Source organism: Palaemon carinicauda, chromosome 3 (genome assembly GCF_036898095.1).
Source record: "Palaemon carinicauda isolate YSFRI2023 chromosome 3, ASM3689809v2, whole genome shotgun sequence".
In the NCBI taxonomy this organism is placed as follows: Eukaryota; Metazoa; Arthropoda; class Malacostraca; order Decapoda; family Palaemonidae; genus Palaemon; species Palaemon carinicauda.
The window spans coordinates 68,125,965-68,146,311 of record NC_090727.1 but is presented as its reverse complement, the minus strand read 5'-3'; the positions used below and the strand labels follow the sequence as shown (position 1 = coordinate 68,146,311).

Here is a 20,347-nt window from a genome sequence, read left to right as displayed (position 1 = left end):
GTTTTAGAGACCAATAGGGGAACATGAATACCTAAAATTTATTCTTTTTAGGGGAAAAAAAATCCCTCTTGAAATTCGATTAGGTGTACAATACATTACGAAGGTTTAAGCCCTGTCCACACGATCGTGCATGCCAGACGGGCAAACAGTGATACCCGACCACAATAGTTAGTAAGAATGAAGGTTAGTGACGTCAGAAGCGGGAAAAATACAGACAGGGATCTGGCATCATACAGTGTTGCCAGATCCCTGCCTTTAGTTTTCCCGCTTCTGACGTCATCAATCCTTATTTTCACTAACTATTGTGGCCTGGTATCACTGTTTGCCCGTCGGGCATGCTCGATCGAGTGGACAGGGCTCAAGAGTTCTCTTTCTTGAGGGTACACTCGGGCACACTATTCTATCTTATATCTCTTCCTCTTGTTATTTTAAAGTTTTTATAGTTTATATATAAATAATTTTTTTTCATTTGTTACTGTTCTTGAAATATTTTATTTTGTTTTATCAATCACTGTTCTTGTAGTTTATTTATTTCCCTATTTCCTTTCCTCACTGGGTAACTTTTTCTGTTGGAGCCCATGTGCTTATAGCATCCTGCTTTTCCAACTAGGGTTTTAGCTTAGTAAATAATAATAATAATAATAATAATAATAATAATAATAATAATACACCATCATGTGAAATAGCTATACATTGCAAATGTTTCAATGCATAGATATAGCAAGCGAAAAATAAAACTTTTATCTTTAAAGTGGGAAAAATAAAGTATTTTGGGTTGATGATCACAAATTTAGGTGCGGAATTGAAATATATTGATATATTTTTGTTATCTATTAACATTGCAAGCCGAAATCTTATTATATATATATATATATATATATATATATATATATATATATATATATATATATATATATATATATATATATATATATATATAGATAAACTGCCAAATACCAAAAGGTCCTCCTCAAAGAATTTTCTCTGTTAAATGGTGACCAATAGTAAACTCTTATTTTTTCTTATTTTTTAGGAAAGGAAAACACAAAAGTTATTTTATTTTCAGGATTCTAGCACTTTGTCAATTTTTCTTTTCTGTTAAATGGGGACCATTAGTAAACTATAGTTTATTTTCATTTAATTTTTTTTTTTGTTTGAAAAGGAAAACAGAGAAGAAATTTTGTTTTCAACATTGCAGCACTTTGTCAAACATTACATTTCACAAGAGTAGGTTTTGGTATTTTAATAACCATTATAACTACGATGTACCCAACGTACTGCATCTTGATTCAGGCTGAAATGTCAAACATTCCCCAACATAACTATGCTAAGTAGGGTAAATGATTCTGGATTCCCCCAGAGTACCATCGCCACAAAAACTCTTGTTCTTAATCGCATTATACAATTTGCTGCTTCATTTGCATCATGATCATTTGACCTGGTTTGTTAAAATTTCTGTTTGTGCAAATAGGATTAAGAACAGTCTTGCCTTGAATATCTGTTTGTGCAATTAGGATGAAGAACAGTCTTGCCTTGAATATCTGTTTGTGCAATTAGGATTAAGGACAGTCTTGCCTTGAATATCTGGTGCAATTAGGATTAAGAACAGTCTTGCCTGGAATATCTGTTTGTGCAATTAGGATTAAGAACAGTCTTGCCTTGAATATCTGTTTGCGCAATTAGGATTAAGAACAGTCTTGCCTTGAATATCTGTTTGTGCAATTAGGTTCAAGAACAGTCTTGCCTTGAATATCTGTTTGTGCAATTAGGATTAAGAAGTCTTGCCTTGAATATCTGTTTGTGCAATTAGGTGTAAGAACAGTCTTGCCTTGAATATCTGTTGTCGCCTTTTTGATCAATATCCTTTATACTTCCGCCATTTTAGTTGGAAGGAGGTTATGAACAGTCTTGCCTTGAATATCTGTTGTCGCCTTTTTTATCAATTTCCTTTTTACTTCCGCCATTTCAGTTGGAAGGAGGTTATGTTTTACTCCCAGATTGTGTGGTTGTTTGTGAATAGCTTCCTGGTCACAATTTTAATCAAAGAGTATTGAAACTTGCAGGGATTAACTTATGTAAAAAGCTGGAAATGGTTAAATTTTGGAAAGTCAAAAGGTCAAGGTCAAGCAAAATGTCCAATTCACGTAATCAGCCATAAGTTTGGACATATTGTCACAGAGACTTCATCGGTTCATAATTGAGTGTATAGAAATCCACTCCAATTAATAAAGGTTAGGGTCAAAGGTCAAGGCGAAGATCGAGCTAAAGGTTAGGAAATAAGCTGCTGCGGTGGTGGTCTGCGCTCTACAGAGTGCCCTTCTATAGATAGCTCTCTATTTCTTATCCATATTATTTATCCATATTATGACTTTTGCTACGCTGTCTTTCGTATTTCCTTTCCTCACTGGATTATTTTCCCTGTTGGAGCACTCGGCCGTATAACATCCTTTTTTTCTAACTAGGGTTGTAGCTTAGCTGGTAAAAACAACAACAACAATATGCTTTATTCGTATACGAGAGAGGAGGTAGTGTAAAGATGAATATAACAACATTATCTATTTAAAGAGTAGTAGAAAGGGCATTAATGGATTATGTGTTGATAACTAAAAGAATGTTTGGAAGATTGAAAGACGTGCACGTGTTTAGGGGTAAGGCTAACGGTATGTCTGATTATTTTTTGGTGGAAGGAAAATTAGTTGTAGCAAAAGAGTGGGGGAATAGAGTAGGTGGATGTAAAAGGGAGCTAGTGAGGGTTGAAGAGCTAATAAAACCGGGGGTAAAAAGTAAATATCAGGAAAGGTTGAAAATGACATATGACGAAGTGAAAGTAAGAGAAACCGGCAATTTAGAGGAGGAGTGGAAGTTAGTAAAAGAAATTTTGTTGGGATTGCAAGTGATGTGTGTGGCAAGAAGGTTGTTGGAGGCAGCATGAGGAAGGGCAGTGAATGGTGGAATGAAGGAGTGAAGGTAAAAGTGGAAGAGAAAAAGAGGGCTTTTGAAGAATAGCTGCTGAGTAATAGTATAGAGAAGTATGAAAAATATAGAGAGAAAAATGTGGAAGTAAAGCAAAAGGTACGTGAGGCAAAGACGGCAGCTGACCTGAGGTGGGGTCAGGGATTGGGTCATTCATATGAAGAGAATGAGAAGTAGTTTTGGAAAGAAGTGAAGAGAGTAAGGAAGGCTGGCTCAAGAATTGAAGAGACAGTGAATGATGGAAATGGAAGGTTGTTAAAAGGAGAGGAAGCAAGGAAAAGATGGGCGGAATATTTTGAAAGTTTACTGAATGTTGAGGATAATAGGGAGGCAGATATAATTGCTGTTGCAGGTGTTGAGGTGCCAGTGATGGTAGATGAGAATGAGAGAGAGATTACAATAGATGAAGTGAGGAGAGCACTAGATGAAACGAGAGTAGGAAAAGCGTCTGGTATGGATGGTGTGAGAGCTGAGATGTTGAAGGAAGGGGGTGTGACTGTACTTGAATGATTGGTAAGATTGTTTAATATGTGTTTTGTGTTGTCAAGGGTACCAGTAGATTGGGTTTGTGCATGTATTGTACCACTATATAAGGGTAAGGGAGATGTGCATGAGTGTTGTAATTCAAGAGGTACTAGTTTGTTAAGCGTAATTGGAAAAGTGTATGGTAGAGTAATGATTAATAGGATCAAGGATAAAACAGAGAATGCAATCTTAGAAGTACAGGGTGGTTTTAGAAGAGGTAGGGGTTGTATGAATCAGATTTTTACAGTAAGGCAGATATGCGAGAAATATTTAGCAAAAGGTAAGGAGGTGTATGTTGCGTTTATGGATCTGGAGAAAGCGTATGATAGAGTTGATAGGGAAGCAATGTGGAATGTGATGAGGTTATATGGAGTTGGTGGAAAGTTGTTGCAAGCAGTAGTGGAAGGTTGTTGCAAGCAGTGAAAAGTTTCTACAAAGGTAGTAAAGCATGTGTTAGGATAGGAAATGAAGTGAGTGATTGGTTTCCGGTGAGAGTGGGGCTGAGACAGGGATGTGTGATGTCGCCGTGGTTGTTTAACTTGTATGTTGATGGAGTGGTGAGAGGTGAATGTTCGAGTGCTTGGACAAGGATTAAAACTGGTAGACGAGAATGACCATGAATGGGAGGTAAATCAGTTGTTGTTTGCGGATGATACTGTACTGGTTGCAGACACAGAAGAGAAGCTTGGCCGATTAGTGACAGAATTTGGAAGTGTGTGTGAGAGAAGGAAGTTGAGAGTTAATGTGGGTAAGAGTAAGGTTATGAGATGTACGAGAAGGGAAGGTGCTGCAAGGTTGAATGTCATGTTGAATGGAGAGTTACTTGAGGAGGTGGATCAGTTTAAGTATTTGAGGTCTGTTGTTGCAGCAAATGGTGGAGTGGAAGCAGATGTACGTCAGAGAGTGAATGAAGGTTGCAAAGTGTTGGGGGCTGTTAAGGGAGTAGTAAAAAATAGAGGGTTGGGCATGAATGTAAAGAGAGTTCTATATGAGAAAGGGATTGTACCAAATGTGATGTATGGATCGGAGTTGTGGGGAATGAAAGTGATGGAGAGACAGAAATTGAATGTGTTTGAGATGAAGTGTCTAAGGAGTATGGCTGGTGTATCTCGAGTAGATAGGGTTAGGAACGAAGTGGTGAGAGTGAGAACGGGTGTAAGAAATGAGTTAGCAGCTAGAGTGGATATGAATGTGTTGAGGTGGTTTGGCCATGTTGAGAGAATGGAAAATGGCTGTCTGCTAAAGATGGTGATGAATGCAAGAGTTGATGGGAGAAGTACAAGAGGAAGGCCAAGGTTTGGGTGGATGGATGGAGTGAAGGAAGCTCTGGGAGATAGGAGGATAGATATGAGAGAGGCAAAAGAGCGTGCTAGAAATAGGAATGAATGGCGAGCGATTGTGACGCAGTTCCGGTAGGCCCTGCTGCTTCCTCCGGTGCCTTAAATGACCGCAGAGGTAGCAGCAGTAGGGGATTCAGCATTATGAAGCTTCATCTGTGGTGGATAAATGGGGAGGGTGGGCTGTGGCACCCTAGCAGTACCAGCTGAACTCGGTTGAGTCCCTTGTTAGGCTGGGAGGAACGTAGAGAGTAGAGGTCCCCTTTTTTGTTTTTGTTTCATTTGTTGATGTCGGCTGCCCCCCAAAATTGGGGGAAGTGCCTTGGTATATGTGTATGTATGTATTTAAAATGGTCTAAATATCTAGAGAATTATATAGACGCAGAAGGAAAATTAAATCATGTTTTGGAATATAAAGTTGTTCTGTGGATTTATTAATCGGCTCACTTAGATAATACATTTTTTTCCGAGAATTACATTATCATATTTAGATTGGGAAAAAATAACTTTACCTTTACGGGGACCATCATATCCTGCTTTATCAAATGATGAAGACTGTTTTAAGAGTAAGAAATACAATTGAAATTGTTGTTTAGCCTAAAAAAGACGCTTTAAAACCATTCAGTGAACTCTTTAAGAGTCTGGAATTTGAAGTTATATTCGTACGCCTGAAACCTTCGAAGCTATACAATTCTTCTTCTTCTTCTTCTTTCCCACCATTATCCCTACATTGGGGGTCGGTAGCCTGATGCGCCCTCTCCAATTCCTTCGATCAAAGTCATCCTCTTCCACCAAAGCTCTTTTCTCCATATCATCCTTCACCTTATCTCGCCATCTAATCCTCTGCCTCCCTCTTCTTTCCCACTATTATCCCTACATTAAAGGGTCGGTTGCCTGATGCACCCTCTCCAATGCCTTCGATGAAAGGCATCCTCTTCCTCTAAACCTTCTCTCTCCATATCATCCTTCACCTGATCTCGCCATCTAATTCTCTGCCTCCCTCTTCTTTCCCACCATTATCCCTACATTAAAGGGTCGGTTGCCTGATGAGCCCTCTCCAATACCTTCGATCAAAGGCATCCTCTTCCTCCAAACCTCCTATCTCCATATCATCCTTCACCTGATCTCGCCATCTAATTCTCAGCCTCCCTCTTGATCTTCTCCCCCTAACAGGTTCCTCCCAAGCCCTCCTCACTTCCTCCCCACCATCCATCCAACTATTAATATTCTATAAAAGTGGTTTTTATTAATATAGTATTGATTCTCATTACTTAATACATGCGATGAGTGTTCTGATATAATAGTAATCAAATCTTATGATAATGTATGCAATAAGTTGTCTTATTCATAGGATAGTTGTTCTCATTACCTTGATAAATGCGATAATTTGCGAGGTTGCAATTGTAGAAAATATCAGGCTGCGTGAGAGGGATGTTTCCAATAGGCTGCCACAACTAACATACATAGATGATGATGTAACACTTCAGATGTCAAAATCCTCCCCAGAAAACGACACTTTCTCTCTTAAGTTATCTGGTATTGCATTGTTTCATTTCAAAATTAGAGGGGCACTCAGTAGAGCGCAGGCCTCCGTCGTGGCAGCTTATTTCTCGACATTTTGCCCGACCTTGATCTGTGATCTTTGATTTTAGCCTGTATTAATTGGCCTGGATTTTCATACACTCAAATATGAACAAAGTTTGAAGTCTCTTGTGACAATGATGTTCAAACTTATGGCTGATTACGTGAATTGGACATTTTGCTTGACCGTGACCTTGACCTTTAGCTTTTTACACAAGTTAATCCCTGCAAGTTTCATTACTCTACGATTAAAATTGTGGCCAAGAAGCTGTTCACAAACAAACGCACACACAGGGAATAAATCATAACCTTCCAATATCGTTGGCGGAGTTAAAAATTGGCTTATTTGTTCATTTTCGTATAGACAAATAATAGTGACCACTACTCTAGAGAGCTTCCAATAACACTTATAGTAGGACAAAAATTATCTCGATACTGATTAGGAAAATAAAAACACAGTTTTCAATAATATGGATCTTTATATCTGGATTAATATTTTTCCGTCTGTTCACAAACAGACACAAACACAAACAGGGGCTAATACATAACCGCCTTCCAACTTCGTTTGCGGAGGTAAAAATGGGCCTTTTACTCATTTTCGTTTAGACAAATAATAGTTACCACTACTCTGTAGAACTTCCAATAACCTATAGTGGGACAAAAAAATATCTCGATACTGACTAGGAGAATATAAAGAGTTTTCAATAATGTGGATCTTTATATTTGGATTAATATATTTCCGTTTGTAGATCATTGAGTTACAGATTGTATCCCACTTCAGTAATTTGTGTATTTTAAAGATTTTTCAGTCTGTAGGTCATTGATTTAGAGACTGCATCACACTCCAGTTAATTTGTGTATTTGATAAATATTTCTCCGTCTGTAGATCATTGATTTGGAGATTGTATCCCACTCCAGTAGTTTGTGTATTTTAAAGATTTTTCAGTCTGTAGGTCATTGATTTAGAGACTGCATCACATTCAAGTTAATTTGTGTATTTGATAAAGATTTTTCAGTCTGTAGGTCGTTTAATTTAGAGACTGCATCACATTTCAGTTAATTTGTGTATTTGATAAATATTCTTCCGTCTGTAGATCATTGAGTCTGCATCCCACTTCAGTAATTTGCGTATATCTTTGCCAATAACTCGATCATTAAATTGAATCAATGTTGAACTCAGGCCAAGTGTCATAGTTTTAGTTTTCTCGTTCCGTTAATAAACACTCGACTGCAATCCCTGTAAAGAATAAAAACCAAGAATTAATTCCTCAGTATAAATACATGTTTGTTGATAAAGCAGTATACAACCTTATACGACGTGACAACTTAATCAGTAAATTGTTATTTTCAGTATCTGTTATAGAATTCAGTATAATATTCAACGCAGAACTGCTAGTGTTAAAAGACTATTTTTCATTCCTTTTTATGAGAGAGAGAGAGAGAGAGAGAGAGAGAGAGAGAGAGAGAGAGAGAGAGAGAGAGAGAGAGAGAGAGAGAGCGAGCATCTGTTATAGAATTCAGTTTAGAAAATCAACGAGAGAGAGAGAGAGAGAGAGAGAGAGAGAGAGAGAGAGAGAGAGAGAGAGAGAGAGAGAGAGAGAGAGAGCAGAATAATCGAAATCATTAACACCCCACTTACATGTCAACTATGTTTCATGTACTGGTAGAGCGATTTTTAGGGAGAATTTTATGAACAATTATAAATATATTTACAGAGAATTATCAATCATATTTAATATTTCATCGTTACGTATTCGAGCAATTTTATCTATATTTGTTCGTGTATCTTAAGATAAAGTTGTTCTTTGAATTGGGTAGCTTTGGATAAAGTAAGAATAAAGCTCGATTTGATAGTAATTCGTATAAATAGATTTTTCTTTGGTAATGACTGTGTGTTTCACGTCTGTTGTGACATGAAAGCGTTTACTTTATGATTAATCTCAGGAGGGTGAAAAAGATGCTGGAATCAATTACACAGATGGATATGGAATTTATAGGTAAATTGAAAATGCATTATTTTAAGTCTTTTGAGGAATAGGTTCAGGCAGTAATGTTTGTAACTCCATAATAGTTATATATTTTTGTATAACATTCTATCGTTATTATTATTGTTATTATTATTGTTATTATTATTGTTATTATTATTAATATTATTGTTGTTGTTGTACTATTGTCACTGTTCTTGTTGTTGTTGTTGTTGTTGTTGTACTATTGTCACTGTTCTTGTTGTTGTTGTTGTTGTTGTACTATTGTTACTGTTCTTGTTGTTGTTGTTGTACTATTGTCACTGTTCTTGTTGTTGTTGTTGTACTATTGTCACTGTTCTTGTTGTTGTTGTTGTACTATTGTCACTGTTCTTGTTGTTGTTGTTGTACTATTGTCACTGTTCTTGTTGTTGTTGTTGTACTATTGTCACTGTTCTTGTTGTTGTTGTTGTACTATTGTCACTGTTCTTGTTGTTGTTGTTGTACTATTGTCACTGTTCTTCTTGTTGTTGTTGTACCAGAAACGATGGTTGATAAAAAAAAGGTCTTATCAAAACAGCAATGCTAACCTCCTTCTATAATGCTGTTATCATTATTCAATAGGATATGAAAAAGTCTTCAGACACTACCAAAACAGCGATGTTAATCTGTATTATAATGCTCTTATTAAAAATTTTGTTAACAGTTCACAAACCATTATTCTAAGACGCTGTCTAAACTGCTTCACTCATCGCCATTTGAAAATACGTTGTTTAGAGTTCGCCTTTAATAGTGAGAAGCTCATGTATTGATAATTTAGCTATGCTTATCATATATTTAGTCATCCACAGGATAATATACCGTTTAAATATTAATTCTTGCCGCAGATACCGATACAAAATGTATATTTTGTTAGAGTTCTCTTGCTTGAGGTTACACTCGGACACGCAATTCTATCTTGTTTCTCCTCCTCTTTTTACGAAGTTTTTTTTTATGTTATATATGAAAAAATCTAATCTGATGTTGTTAATGGCCTTCAAGATTTTATTTTGATTGTTATTACTCCTCGTCGTTGTTTCCTTTCCTCACTGGGCTATTTTTCCCCAGTTGGAAACCTACGAGCTTCTAGCATTATGCTTTTTCAAAGAGGGTTGTGGCCTAGCTAGTGATAATGATAAAAAGTTAACAAAACAACCACAACCACAATAACAATAATAATAATAATAATAAATAATAATAATAATGATAAATAATAATAATAATAATACCACTGACACTAATGCTGTTTTTTCGTGGTGGTCGATATAAAATTAATTTCCTTTATCTATATTTTATGGGTCATTTTTTCTGTTTACTCATTCTGTAATTTGATGATAGTACAGTATAATAAAACCTATAAAATTCTATCTTTTAAAGAAGGGAAACAGGTGGAAAATTACATGAATTTTCAGTTGTTATATTCGAATCTTCCTCATCTTAGTTTTCCAAGTTGTAAATCCATAAGGATTTATTAGTTTAGTGGTTATGCACTGCGTTTCTAAGACTTTTATAGTTTCCGTAATGAAATATTGTAACATTTTACGTCAAATAATGTTTTTAGAAAAATGGTTCTTTAGCTTGTAAACATGATATATATATATATATCTCTGTCTCTCTCTCTCTCTCTCTCTCTCTCTCTCTCTCTCTCTCTCTCTCTCTCTCTCTCTCTGTGCTGATTAAAAAGAAAAAAATAATGGTGAATTATTGATTTTTTTTTTTATTTAAAGGAAGTATTTATATGCACCTTAGTTAAATTTAGATGTGGTATATTGTATAATTCAGAATTATATTATTTTATTTGTTTAATTTTAATCATACATTTTAAGTGCACACTTAAATGAATTTCTTGTGCGCATGAAATACATGCATATTCCTTTGTATTTTTCAAGGGCGCATAAAAATACATGCATATCAATGTATTCTATTTTACATGCGTGCATGAAAAAAATACATATGAAATGCATGTATTTTTCATGTGCGAATGAAAATACATGCATATTCATATTATTTTCATGCGATGAAAATTACATACATACTATGTATTTTTCATGCGCGCATGAAAAATGCATGCATATGAATATATATTTTTCATGCGCACATGAAAAATGCATGCTTATTCATATGTATTTTTCATACGCGCATGAAAAATACATGCATATTCATATATATTTTTCATGCGCGCATGAAAAATGCATGCTTATTCATATGTATTTTTCATACGCGCATGAAAAATACATGCATATTCATAAATATTTTTCATGCGCGCATGAAAAATACATGCTTATTAGTATATATTTTTCATGCGCACATGAAAAATACATGCTTATTCATATATATTTTTCATGCGCGCATGAAAAATACATGCATATTCATGTGTTTTTCATGTGCACATAAAAAACACAAGAATATGCATATTTTTCATGCGCGCATGAAAAACATGCATATTCATATGTATTTTCCATGCGCGCATGAAAAATACATGCAAATTCATAAGTATTTTTCATGAACACATGAAAAATACATGCAAATTCATAAGAATTTTTCATGCGCACATGAAAAATACATGAATATGCATGTATTTTTCATGTGCGCATGAAAAATATATATTATCTATGTATTTTTCATGCACGCATGAAAAATACATGCAAATTCATAAGTATTTTTCATGAGCACATGAAAAATACATGCAAATTCATAAGAATTTTTCATGCGCACTTGAGAAATACATGCAAATTCATAAGTATTTTTCATGCGCACATGAAAAATACATGCAAATTCATAAGTATTTTTCAAGTGCGCATGAAAAATACTTATGAATTTGCATGTATTTTTCAAGTGCGCATGAAAAATTCTTATGAATTTGCATGTATTTTTCATTCGCGCATGAAAAATACATGCTTATTAATATATATTTTTCATGCGCACATGAAAAATACATGCTTATTCATATTTTTTATGCGCGCATGAAAAATACATGCATATTCATGTATTTCTCATGTGCGCATGAAAAATACATGCATATTCATATGTATTTTTCATGTGCGCATGAAAAATACATGCATATTCATATGTATTTTTCATGTGCGCATGAAAAATACATGCATATTCATATGTATTTTTCATATGTGCATCAAAAATATATAGAATATGCATGTATTTTTCATGTGCGCATGAAAAATACTTATGAATTTGCATGTATTTTTCATGTGCTCATGAAAAATACTTATGAATTTGCATGTATTTTTCATGTGCGCATGAAAAATACTTATGAATTTGCATGTATTTTTCATGTGCGCATGAAAAATACTTATGAATTTGCATGTATTTTTCATGTGCGCATGAAAAATACTTATGAATTTGCATGTATTTTTCATGTGCGCATGAAAAATACTTATGAATTTGCATGTATTTTTCATGTGCGCATGAAAAATACTTATGAATTTGCATGTATTTTTCATGTGCGCATGAAAAATACTTATGAATTTGCATGTATTTTTCATGTGCGCATGAAAAATACTTATGAATTTGCATGTATTTTTCATGTGCGCATGAAAAATACTTATGAATTTGCATGTATTTTTCATGTGCGCATGAAAAATACTTATTTGCATGTATTTTTCATGTGCGCATGAAAAATACTTATGAATTTGCATGTATTTTTCATGTGCGCATGAAAAATACTTATGAATTTGCATGTATTTTTCATGTGCGCATGAAAAATACTTATGAATTTGCATGTATTTTTCATGTGCGCATGAAAAATACTTATGAATTTGCATGTATTTTTCAAGTGCGCATGAAAAATTCTTATGAATTTGCATGTATTTTTCATGCGCGCATGAAAAATACATGCTTATTAATATATATTTTTCATGCGCACATGAAAAATACATGCTTATTCATATTTTTTATGCGCGCATGAAAAATACATGAATATTCATGTATTTTTCATGTGCGCATCAAAAATATATGAATATTCATGTATTTTTCATGTGCGCATCAAAAATATATGAATATGCATGTTATTTTCCATGCGTGCATGAAAAATACATGAATATGCATGTATTTTTCATGCCTGCATGAAAAATACATGCAAATTCATAAGTATTTTTCATGCGCACATGAAAAATACATGCAAATTAATGAGTATTTTTCATGCGCACATGAAAAATACATGCAAATTCATGAGTATTTTTCATGCGCACTTGAAAAATACATGCAAATTCATGAGTATTTTTCATGCGCACTTGAAAAATACATGCAAATTCATAAGTATTTTTCATGCGCACATGAAAAAAACATGCAAATTCATAAGTATTTTTCATGCGCACTTGAAAAAAAACATGCAAATTCATAAGTATTTTTCATGCGCACATGAAAAATACATGCAAATTCATAAGTATTTTTCATGCGCACTTGAAAAAAACATGCAAATTCATAAGTATTTTTCATGCGCACTTGAAAAAAACATGCAAATTCATAAGTATTTTTCATGCGCACTTGAAAAATACATGCAAATTCATAAGTATTTTTCATGCGCACTTGAATCATACATGCAAATTCATAAGTATTTTTCATGCGCACTTGAAAAATACATGCAAATTCATAAGTATTTTTCATGTGCACATGAAAAATACATGCAAATTCATAAGTATTTTTCATGCACACATGAAAAATACATGCAAATTCTATATATTTTTGATGCACATATGAAAAATACATATGAATATGCATGTATTTTTCATGCGCACATGAAAAATACATATGAATATGCATGTATTTTTCATGCGCACATGAAAAATACATATGAATATGCATGTATTTTTCATGCGCACATGAAAAATACATATGAATATGCATGTATTTTTCATGCGCACATGAAAAATAGTTATGAATATGCATGTATTTTTCATGCGCACATGAAAAATACATATATGCATGTATTTTTCATGCGCACATGAAAAATACATATGAATATGCATGTATTTTTCATGCGCACATGAAAAATACATATGAATATGCATGTATTTTTCATGCGCGCATGGAAAAGACGAATTATATTTCATGCGCGCATGGAAAATACATATGAATATGCATGTATTTTTCATGCGCGCATGAAAAATATGCATATTCATGTGTTTTTTATGCGCACATGAAAAATACATATGAATATGCATGTGTTTTTCATGTGCGCATCAAAAATATATATGAATATGCATGTTATTTTCCATGCGTGCATGAAAAATATTTATGAATTTGCATGTATTTTTCATGTGCGCATGAAAAATACTTATGAATTTGCATGTATTTTTCATGTGCGCATGAAAAATACTTATGAATTTGCATGTATTTTTCATGTGCGCATGAAAAATACTTATGAATTTGCATGTATTTTTCATGTGCGCATGAAAAACTTATGAATTTGCATGTATTTTTCATGTGCGCATGAAAAATACTTATGAATTTGCATGTATTTTTCAAGTGCGCATGAAAAACTTATGAATTTGCATGTATTTTTTGCACGCATGAAAAATGCATATGAATATGCTTCTATTTTTCATGTGCACTTGACAAATTCATGCATATTAATGTATTTTCCATGCATGCATGAAAAATTCATATGAATATGCATGTATTTCTGATGCGCGCATGAAAATACTTACATATGTATTTTTCATCCCTGCATGAAAAATAAAATTCATGGATATGCATGTATTTCATGCACACAAGAAATTTATCTAAGTGTGCACTTATTAAATTCAACAAATAAATTCATAATTCTTAATTATACAATATACCACATCTAAATTTACCTAAGGAAAATACTTTTCATGTAACTACTTCCTTTAAATGAAAAAAATTTCAATCATTCAGAGAGAGAGAGAGAGAGAGAGAGAGAGAAACTATGTTTACAAGCTAAAGAACCATTTTTGTAAAACATTATTTAACGTAATGTATTACAATATTTCATTACAGAAACTATAAAAGTCTTAGAAACTCAGTGCATAACCACTAAACTAATAAATCCTTATGGGTTTACAACTTGGAAAAAACGAAGATGAGGAAGATTCGAACATAACTGAAATTTCATGTAATTTTCCACCTGTTTCCCTTCTTTAAAAGATAGAATTTTATAGGTTTTATTATACTGTACTCTCATCGAATTACAGAATGAATAAACAACAAAATGACCCATCAAATATAGATAAAGGAACTTATTTTTATATCGACCACCAGAAAAAAACAGCATTACTGTCAGTGGTATTATTATTATTATTTTTAGCTGTTATTATTATTTTTTTATTAAAATTATCATCATCACTATCTAGGCCACAACCCTCGTTGAAAAAGCATGATACTAAGAAGACCGAAGGTTCCAACTGGGGAAAAATAGCCCAGTGAGGAAAGGAAACAACGACGAGAAGTAATAACAATCAAAATAAAATCTTGAAGGCCATTAACAACATCAGAATAGGTTTTCCTATATAACTCAAGAAAACTTCGTAAAAAAGAGAAACAAGATAGAATTGCGTGTCCGAGTGTACCCTCAAGCAAGAGAACTCTGATAAAATATACATTTTGTATCGGTATCTACGACAAGAATTAATATTTACGTTAATATATCTTGTGGATGACTAAATATATGATAAGCATAGCTAAATTATCACTACATGAGCTTCTCACTGTTAAAGGTGAACTTTAACAAATGTATTTCCAGATGGGGATGTCAGGAAAGGAGGAGAGGGAAGAGTATGAGGTGGTGAGTAGCAGGAGGAGGAGTAGCAGGAGGAGGAGGAGTAGGAGGAGGGGTAGCAGCAGTAGGAGGAAGAGGAGTAACTGTAGGAGGAGGAGGTCAAGGGATAAAAGTTAAATTAATCCAGATGTGTGAACAGTGAAGCACATTTCTTAAGCATCAACTCTGTCTATCTCTGTCAGGAAAAGAGGAGAGGGAGGAGTAGGAGGTGGTGAGGAGCTGGAGGAGGAGTAGGAGGAGGGGTAGCAGCAGTAGGAGGAAGAAGAGTAACTGTAAGAAGAGGAGGACAAGGAATAAAAGTTAAATGAATCCAGATGTGTGAACAGTGAAGCACATTTCCTAAGCAACAACTCTGTCTATCTCTGTCAGGAAAGGAGGAATGGGAAGAGTAGGAGGTGGTGAGTAGGAGGAGTTGGAGGAGGGGTAGCAGCAGTAGGAGGAAGAGGAGTAACTGTAGGAAGAGGAGGACTAGGAATGAAAGTTAAATGAATTCAGATGTGTGAACAGTGAAGCACATTTTCTAAGCAATTCTCTCTGTCTCTGTCAGGAAAGAAGGAGAAGGAGGAGTAGGAGGTGGTGAGTAGCAGCAGGAGTATTAGGAGGAGGGGTAGCAGCAGTAGGAGGAAGAGGAGTAACTGTAGGAGGAGGAGGACTAGGAATAAAAGTTAAATGAATCTAGATGTGTGAACAGTGAAGCACATTTCTTAAGCAACAACTCTGTCTGTGTCTGTCAGGAAAGAAGGAGAGGGAGGTAGTGAGTAGCAGGAGGAGTATTATGAGGAGGAGTAGCAGCAGTAGGAGTAATAGGAGTAACTGTTGGAGGAGGAGGACGAGGAATACAAGTTAAATGAATCCAGATGCATGAACAGTGAAGGACATTTCCTAAGCAACAACTCTGTCTGTGTCTGTCAGGAAAGAAGGAGAGGGAGGAGTAGGAGGTAGTGAGTAGCAGGAAGAGTATTATGAGGAGGAGTAGCAGCAGTAGGAGGAAGAGGAGTAACTGTAGGAGGAGGAGGACAAGGAATAAAAGTTAAATGAATACAGATGTATGAACAGTGAAGCACATTTCCTAAGCAATAACTCTGTCGTCTCTGTCAGGAGAGGAGGAGAGGGAAGAGTAGGAGGTGGTGAGTAGCAGAAGGAGGAGTAGGAGGAGGGGGAGTAGCAGTAGGAAGAAGAGGAGTAACTATAGGAGGAGGAGGACAAGGAATAAAAGTTAAATGAATCCAGATTTATGAACAGTGAAGCACATTTCCTAAGCAATAACTCTGTCGTCTCTGTCAGGAGAGGAGGAGAGGGAAGAGTAGGAGGTGGTGAGTAGCAGAAGGAGGAGTAGGAGGAGGGGGAGTAGCAGTAGGAAGAAGAGGAGTAACTATAGGAGGAGGAGGACAAGGAATAAAAGTTAAATGAATCCAGATTTATGAACAGTGAAGCACATTTCCTAAGCAATAACTCTGTCGTCTCTGTCAGGAGAGGAGGAGAGGGAAGAGTAGGAGGTGGTGAGTAGCAGAAGGAGGAGTAGGAGGAGGGGTAGTAGCAGTAGGAAGAAGAGGAGTAACTATAGGAGGAGGAGGACAAGGAATAAAAGTGAAATGAATCCAGATTTATGAACAGTGAAGCACATTTCCTAAGCAATAACTCTGTCGTCTCTGTCAGGAGAGGAGGAGAGGGAAGAGTAGGAGGTGGTGAGTAGCAGAAGGAGGAGTAGGAGGAGGGGTAGTAGCAGTAGGAAGAAGAGGAGTAACTATAGGAGGAGGAGGAGGACAAGGAATAAAAGTTAAATGAATCCAGATGTGTGAACAGTGAAGCACATTTCTTAAGCAATAACTCTGTCTATGTCTGTCAGGAAAGGAGGAGAGGGAAGAGTAGGAGGTAGTGAGTAGCAGGAGGAGTATTATGAGGAGGAGTAGCAGCAGTAGGAGGAAGAGGAGTAACTGTAGGAGGAGGAGGACAAGGAATAAAAGTTAAATGAATCCAGATGTGTGAACAGTGAAGCACATTTCTTAAGCAACAACTCTGTCTGTCTCTGTCAGGAAAGGAGGAGAGGGAGGAGTAGGAGGGGGTGAGTAGGAGGAGGAGGAGTAGCAGCAGTAGGAGGAGGAGTAGCAGCAGTAGGAGGAGAAGGACGAGGAATACTAATTAAATGAATCCAGATGTGTGAACAGTGAAGCACATTTCTTGAGCAACAACTTTGTTTGTGTCTGTCAGGAAAGGAGGAGAGAGAGGAGTAGGAGGGGGTGAGTAGCAGGAGGAGTAGGAGGAGGAGTAGCAGCAGTAGGAGGAAGAGGAGTAACTGTAGGAAGAGGAGGACAAGGAATAAAAGTTAAATGAATCCAGATGTGTGAACAGTGAAGCACATTTCTTAAGCAACAACTCTGTGTGTCTCTGTCAGTAAAGGAAGAGAGGGAAGAGTAGGAGGTAGTGAGTAGCAGAAGTAGGAGCAGGAGGAGGAGTAGTAGTAGTAGTAGGAGGAAGAGGAGTAACTGGAGGAGGACAAGGAATAAAAGTTAAATGAATCCAGATGTGTGAAATGTGAAGCACATTTCCTAAGCAACAACTCTGTCTGTCTCTGTCAGGAAAGGAGGAGAGGGAAGAGTAGGAGGTTGTGAGTAGCAGGAGGAGGAGTAGGAGGAGGGGTAACAGCAGTAGGAGGAAGAGGAGTAACTGTAAGGAGGAGGAGGACAAGGAATAAAAGTTAAATGAATACAGATGTATGAACAGTGAAGCACATTTCTTAAGCAACAACTCTGTCTGTCTCTGTCAGGAAAGGAGGAGAGGGAGGAGTAGGAGGGGGGCGAGTAGCAGGAGGAGTAGGAGGAGGAGTAGCAGCAGTAGGAGGAAGAGGAATAACTGTAGGAGAATGAGGACGAGGAATTAAAGTTAAATGAATCCAGACGTGTGAACAGTGAAGCACATTTCTTAAGCAACAACTTTGTCTGTCCCTGTCAGTAAAGGAGAAGAGGGAAGAGTAGGACGGAGGGGGGGGGGGTAGCAGTAGGAGAAGTAGCAGAAGTAGGAGCAGGAGGAGGAGTAGCAGCAGTAGGAGGAAGAGGAGTAACTTTAGTAGGAGGAGGACGAGGAATACAAGTAAAATAAATTGAGATGTGTGAACAGTGAAGCACATTTCTTAGGCAACAAGTCTGTCTGTCTCTGCCAGGAAATGAGGAGAGGGAGGAGTAGGGGGTGGTGAGTAGGAGGAGGAGTAGTAGCAGTACGAGGGAGAGGAGTAACTGGAGGAGGAGGACAACAAGGAATAAAAGTGAAATGAATCCAGATGTGTGAACAGTGAAGCACATTTCTTAAGCAACAACTCTGTCTGTCTCTGTCAGGAAAGGAGGAGAGGGAAGAGTAGGAGGGGGCGTGTAGCAGGTAGGAGGAGTAGGAGGAGGGGTAGCAGCAGTAGGAGGAAGAGGAATAACTGTAGGAAGAGGAGGACAAGGAATAAAAGTTAAATGAATCCAGATGTGTGGACAGTGAAGCACATTTCTTAAGCAACAACTCTGTCTGTCTCTGTCAGGAAAGGAGGAGAGAGAGGAGTAGGAGGGGGCGAGTAGCAGAAGGAGTAGGAGGTGGTGAGTAGCAGGAGGAGGAGTAGGAGGAGGGGTAGCAGCAGTAGGAGGAAGAGGAATAACTGTAGGAGGAGGAGGACAAGGAATAAAAGTTATATGAATCCAGATGTGTGATCAGTGAACCACATTTCTTAAGCAACAACTCTTTGTCTCTGTCAGTAAAGGAGAATAGGGAAGAGGACGGTGGGGGGGGGGGGGGGGGGGGGTAGCAGTAGGAGGAAGAGGAGTAACTCTAGGAGGAGGCGGCGAAGGAATAAAAGTTAAATGAATCCAGATGTATGAACAGTGAAGCACATTTCTTAAGCAATAACTCTGTCTATCTCTGTCAGGAAAGGAGGAGAGGGAAGAGTATGAGGTGGTGAGTAGCAGGAGGAGGAGTAGCAGGAGGAGGAGTAGGAGGAGGGGTAGCAGCAGTAGGAGGAAGAGGAGTAACTGTAGGAGGAGGAGGTCAAGGGATAAAAGTTAGATTAATCCAGATGTGTGAACAGTGAAGCACATTTCTTAAGCATCAACTCTGTCTATCTCTGTCAGGAAAAGAGGAGAGGGAGGAGTAGGAGGTGGTGAGGAGCTGGAGGAGGAGTAGCAGGAGGGGTAGCAGCAGTAGGAGGAAGAGGAGTAACTGTAGGGGGAGAAGGACGAGGAATTAAAGTTAAATGAATCCAGATGTATGAACAGTGAAGCACATTTCTTAAGCAATAACTCTGTCTGTCTCTGTCAGGAAAGGAGGAGAGGGAAGAGTATGAGGTGGTGAGTAGCAGGAGGAGGAGTAGCAGGAGGAGGAGGAGTAGGAGGAGGGGTAGCAGCAGTAGGAGGAAGAGGAGTAACTGTAGGAGGAGGAGGTCAAGGGATAAAAGTTAAATTAATCCAGATGTGTGAACAGTGAAGCACATTTCTTAAGCATCAACTCTGTCTATCTCTGTCAGGAAAAGAGGAGAGGGAGGAGTAGGAGGTGGTGAGGAGCTGGAGGAGGAGTAGGAGGAGGGGTAGCAGCAGTAGGAGGAAGAAGAGTAACTGTAAGAAGAGGAGGACAAGGAATAAAAGTTAAATGAATCCAGATGTGTGAACAGTGAAGCACATTTCCTAAGCAACAACTCTGTCTATCTCTGTCAGGAAAGGAGGAATGGGAAGAGTAGGAGGTGGTGAGTAGCAGGAGTAGGAGGAGGGGTAGCAGCAGTAGGAAGAAGAGTAGTAACTGTAGGAGGAGGAGGAGGACGAGGAATAAAAGTTAAATGAATCCAGATTTGTGAACAGTGAAGCACATCTCCTAAGCAACAACTCTGTCTCTCTGTCAGTAAAGGAGGAGAGGGAAGAGTAGGTGGTGTGAGTAGCAGGAGGAGGAGGAGTAGGAGGAGGGGTAGCAGTAGTATGAAGAAGAGGAGTAACTGTAGGAGGAGGAGAACAAGGAATAAAAGTTAAATGAATCCAGATGTGTGAACAGTGAAGCTCATTTCTTAAGCAACAACTCTGTCTCTCTGTCAGTAAAGGAGATGAGGGAGGAGTAGGAGGGGGTGAGTAGCAGGAGGAGTAGGAGGAGTAGTAGGAGGAAGAGGAGTGACTGTAAGAGGAGGAGGACGAGGAATAAAAGTTAAATTAATCCAGATGTGT

The 20,347-nt window shown here is 37.1% G+C and overlaps 2 protein-coding genes across 2 annotated transcripts in view; one reads left to right on the top strand and one right to left on the bottom strand.

The window, feature by feature from the left end:
• LOC137632304 (uncharacterized) overlaps window positions 1-15,290 on the top strand; it is an 80,598-nt gene extending 65,308 nt beyond the window's left edge. Inside the window, exon 2 of the mRNA XM_068364223.1 lies at window positions 15,138-15,290. Within this exon, the coding sequence (XP_068220324.1) occupies window positions 15,138-15,290 (153 nt within the window). The remainder of the gene's footprint in view (window positions 1-15,137) is intronic.
• A 35-nt stretch (window positions 15,291-15,325) lies between these two features.
• Window positions 15,326-18,089, bottom strand: LOC137632297 (DNA-directed RNA polymerase II subunit RPB1-like). The gene is made up of 5 exons (XM_068364211.1): window positions 18,070-18,089; window positions 17,732-17,837; window positions 17,347-17,558; window positions 16,255-16,917; window positions 15,326-15,443 (listed from the first exon to the last, which is right to left on the bottom strand). The coding sequence occupies exons 1-5, from the start codon at window positions 18,087-18,089 to the stop codon at window positions 15,326-15,328; spliced, it is 1,119 nt and encodes a 372-aa protein (XP_068220312.1).
• Between the last annotated feature and the right edge of the window lie 2,258 nt (window positions 18,090-20,347).

Bases quoted from the DNA above. Each gene is read 5' to 3' on its own strand.
- LOC137632297 (XM_068364211.1), bottom strand. From the start codon at position 18,089: ATGTGCTTCACTGTTCACAC. The intron at 17,838-18,069 runs GTCTGGATTCAT...TCCTCCTTACAG, and splicing joins ATGTGCTTCACTGTTCACAC to TTACTCCTCTTCCTCCTACT. The intron at 17,559-17,731 runs GTTGTTGCTTAG...CTTTACTGACAG, and splicing joins TCCTGACAGAGACAGACAGA to AGACACACAGAGTTGTTGCT.